General features: G+C 47.5%; 1 protein-coding gene across 1 annotated transcript; it reads right to left on the bottom strand.

Annotated features, from left to right (window-relative positions):
• Positions 1–309: 309 nt before the first annotated feature.
• LOC140508316 (E3 ubiquitin-protein ligase TRIM11-like) lies at positions 310–3,064 on the bottom strand. Its single transcript, XM_072616136.1, has 3 exons — positions 2,604–3,064; positions 974–1,339; positions 310–695 (listed from the first exon to the last, which is right to left on the bottom strand). Exons 1-3 carry the CDS (start codon positions 2,710–2,712, stop codon positions 529–531), a joined length of 642 nt encoding a protein of 213 aa, XP_072472237.1. The 5' UTR covers positions 2,713–3,064; the 3' UTR covers positions 310–528.
• Between the last annotated feature and the right edge of the window lie 284 nt (positions 3,065–3,348).

Raw genomic sequence — 3,348 nt, 5'->3', positions numbered from 1 at the left:
AATAATCCCTGGAAAGACAGGGTTCTGGGCTAAAGAGGGAAGACAATGGGAGCCCCTATCTGCACCTAATTCTTCCTTACTCTATCCATTCCCCACCCCTCAATGCACAGTAGCACCATCTTCAGCTCCCTGTAGGCTCTGTGCACTCATTCTTGGTAAGAATGCCAGCCTAGCCCTCAACACTGTTTACCTACTTCCTTGTTGCCATCACTTATGACCAATCATTTGGCTGAAACAAGCCCAGGATGCTCTTTCCCACCATGAAACCCAACTCAGGGCCAAATCACAGGACTCATCGAAAACACCCAATACGTCAGAGAAGATTCTTTATTAAATGACTTCATGAGAAAAGATCTTCATAGTAGTCGCTAGACAGGCCAGTAGGGGGAAGGCATGAAGCAGCATTTCAGAGTATAGTCTGGGAAGAGATTTTTCCAGTAGTGATTCTATGTTCCTTCTAACAGTGTGCATGGTGTGCCAAACTGTGTTTTCCAGAGAGGAGGCCAGTGGAGATGACCCCAGGGAGATTTAGGTTCCCGTGTCCTCTCCAGCAGGAGGCCCAGGGGATAAGCATTCAGTGGTGACCAGAGGTGGTAAGGAGGTCATAGTCTCTTCTTCAGCAGAACTGTGCTGGTGACCTGAGGGTACCAGTTCCTTCAGAGCTGCTGGTTTCTCTTGGGCTGATCCAGTATTGTCTTAGATAAGGGAAAGGGAGAGGAGAAAATTAAGGGAGGCTTCCCATGAGAGGTGAGAAAGAAGCTAAGAATTCTGAGTTACTGGATAGAGAGGGGATGTCCTGTATGCCCTGAGAACGATGGGGGAGATAGAACAGGGATATCCCACAATCTAGGGAACCCCACTTTTCTTCCAAATGCCCCCACAGCCTGCACTGTCTTCTTCCTGCTTTTATAAACCACAGCATAGGCGTCTTCATTCTCTTTATCCCTCCCTAGAAAGAAGCTGCTGGATTTACCTTCATGTGCCTTTGGATCTTGTAGTATAGTCAGGGTATGGTCATTGTGAAGGCTGCAGTATTGGCAGATCTGGCAGATTCTTTGATTGTCTTCTTGACATAGGAGGGTGAAGGGCTCATCATGCTTGGGGCACCACCCCTCTGGGACAGGTTGAGGTTCAAGGAGTGGTTTCAGCTCCTTGAACAGATTCACAATTTTCTTCATCTTCCAGTTGATGTGTGCAGGTGGGCATCCTTCAGGGTGGCAGGACTGACAGATGGTGTTGCCAGAAAACATTGTGATAGGCTCATTGAAATAATTTCTGCAGACTGGGCAGGTTAGGAGGTTCTGCAGGCTATTACACAATCCAAGGGCACTGCTAGCTCCTACAGGTTGAGTAATCACAATGTAAATGAAAATTAACACAGCAGGCACTTTTCCTTTCTATACTTTTTACCTTGATGTGTGCCCAGGAGGCCAGGGATGGAGGTAGGGAGGAGATCCTCATTGTCCACATTTGGAAAAAGAGGGATGACAAAGGTCTGACTTATGGTCCCACAGAAATTGCAATGTCTCCGGAAGAGGACTGAGAGCGCCATAGGTAGAAGAGGTGCTGAGATGAAAGATTTAAAAAAGAAAGGGACCTTCTGGGATTATTTAAGCCAAGCCCTTCATTATCAGGTTGGGGAAACTGAGAGGCAGCTCATGGAGAAGACTTCCCTAAGGTCTCACATTTGTTAGGTGTTAGAGACAAACTTGTCACCAGGCTTCCAATATCCCAATTCTATGCAGCAGATGGGTGTGTGTGTGGGGGGGGGGGGGGGGGGGGGGATCGTATGGCATTGGATTCCCCTTGTATCTGGAAACAGAAGACCAGAGTTAGAATCTGATCTCTGAGAGTCACTCATTGTGACAAACTCTTTCCCCTCTTTAGATTTTCTCCTTTACTGTCTCTCAGAGGAGAAGGGCGGGGCGGGGTTCTTTCTCATCACTAATATGGTCCCAACCTCCAGACCTCAATGTTTTTGTTGTTGTTCACTTATTTGTGACCCTTCTTAACCCCATTTGGAGTTTTATTGGAGAGTTTGCCATCTCCTTTGGGAGTGGAAAGTCAGGTAATCAAAGGTTAAGTGACTTGCCCAGGATCACACAACTAGGAGGTATCTGAGGTTGCATTTGAACTCAAGTGTTCCTGACTCCAAGCCCAGTGCTGTATCCACTGCATTCACTGACTACCTCTCATACCTCAATCCTCCTCCTAGTTTTTAGACATTATAATCTCCCTACGGCCAAGGTTTGGACAGAGGAGGAGCCCCTGGGAAGGTCAAGGTGTCAAGCATCATTCCAGGAACCAAGTACCAAACTTTAGGGGCAAAGAACAAATCTCCCAGGCCACCAGTGAGTATGGTCAGGTGGAGAAACTGTGCAGGAGAGAGGGGTGGCAGTGGGCCCATCCAAGTCAGTCCTGAATCCCCCTTTCAAGGTGTGTCAAGCCTATTCCACATAAACAGATGAAGCAACAAATGTGTGTAGGGCATGAAACTATACAGTTCAGATAAGATGGGGTCAGCATCCTCAGCAGTTCCTCAACCATGATGGGACCCAGGAGAAGGTCATAACACAAAGGGAATTCTCTCTAAGGGTACCTGCCTTGACAGGGTGGTGTGTCAGTCCTCTTTATGCTCCCTCCAAGGCTGGTTTCCTCAGCTTCTTCTCCATGCTCCTCTTCCTGGGTCCCAACTTCCTGAAGATCTGCCATCTAGACTCTGCAGTTTATAGCAGTCTCAGTCCAGGCCTGAGAAAACATCTGAGAAATCATGCATTCCCAAAATCTCAGAATTGGACCTTCTGTGGACCACCTCCACTTTGCATTGGCTTTATCTACCTAATTTCTCCTCTGAACAAGATGCCCCTACCAGGTTAAGTTCATTGCCTCTTAATTCACCACCATTCTGTTAACTCACATCTTAATTGAAAGCACCTCCTTCTGCCTCTTTTCCCCTCTGATTGAAGGGCTGGAGGCTGACGCACCAAATTCACTCAGTGTCTTCCTTTGTAGAGGGCAGAAACCAGACATCTGGACTCACTGTACTCTGTATTTGCTGCTCTGCTAAGCTTTAAGTCCGTGGAACAAGATGTTGCTGTTCTGGATAGCCACTGATCTCCATCGCCACTTTCCTGCCTGTGTATTGTCCCCCTCCACTAGGCTGTGACATCCTTTAGGGCAGGGCCTGTTTGTTTTTTCTTAATTAGGCCCCCAGTGGTTAACACTGGGCCTGGCACATAAAGGGTGCTTAAGGAATGTTTCACTTTTCTCTTATGACTGGGTTTCTGTGTCGGGAGAAAAGAGTGAGGCTGATGCCTTTGGGCAACTCCACCTCACTTAAATCCAACT

Source organism: Notamacropus eugenii, chromosome 5 (assembly GCF_028372415.1).
Source record: "Notamacropus eugenii isolate mMacEug1 chromosome 5, mMacEug1.pri_v2, whole genome shotgun sequence".
Lineage (NCBI taxonomy): Eukaryota > Metazoa > Chordata > Mammalia > Diprotodontia > Macropodidae > Notamacropus > Notamacropus eugenii.
This window is presented reverse-complemented; position numbering and strand designations above follow the sequence as displayed.

What these genes read in the sequence shown, in the direction of transcription:
- LOC140508316 (XM_072616136.1), bottom strand. Translation starts at nt 2,712, where the DNA reads ATGGCAGATCTTCAGGAAGTTGGGACCCAGGAAGAGGAGCATGGAGAA. An exon ending in TGACACACCACCCTGTCAAG is followed by an intron (nt 1,340 to 2,603) that starts GCAGGTACCCTT and finishes CTCAACCTGTAG; the next exon opens with GAGCTAGCAGTGCCCTTGGA. An exon ending in AGATCCAAAGGCACATGAAG is followed by an intron (nt 696 to 973) that starts GTAAATCCAGCA and finishes CCCTTATCTAAG; the next exon opens with ACAATACTGGATCAGCCCAA.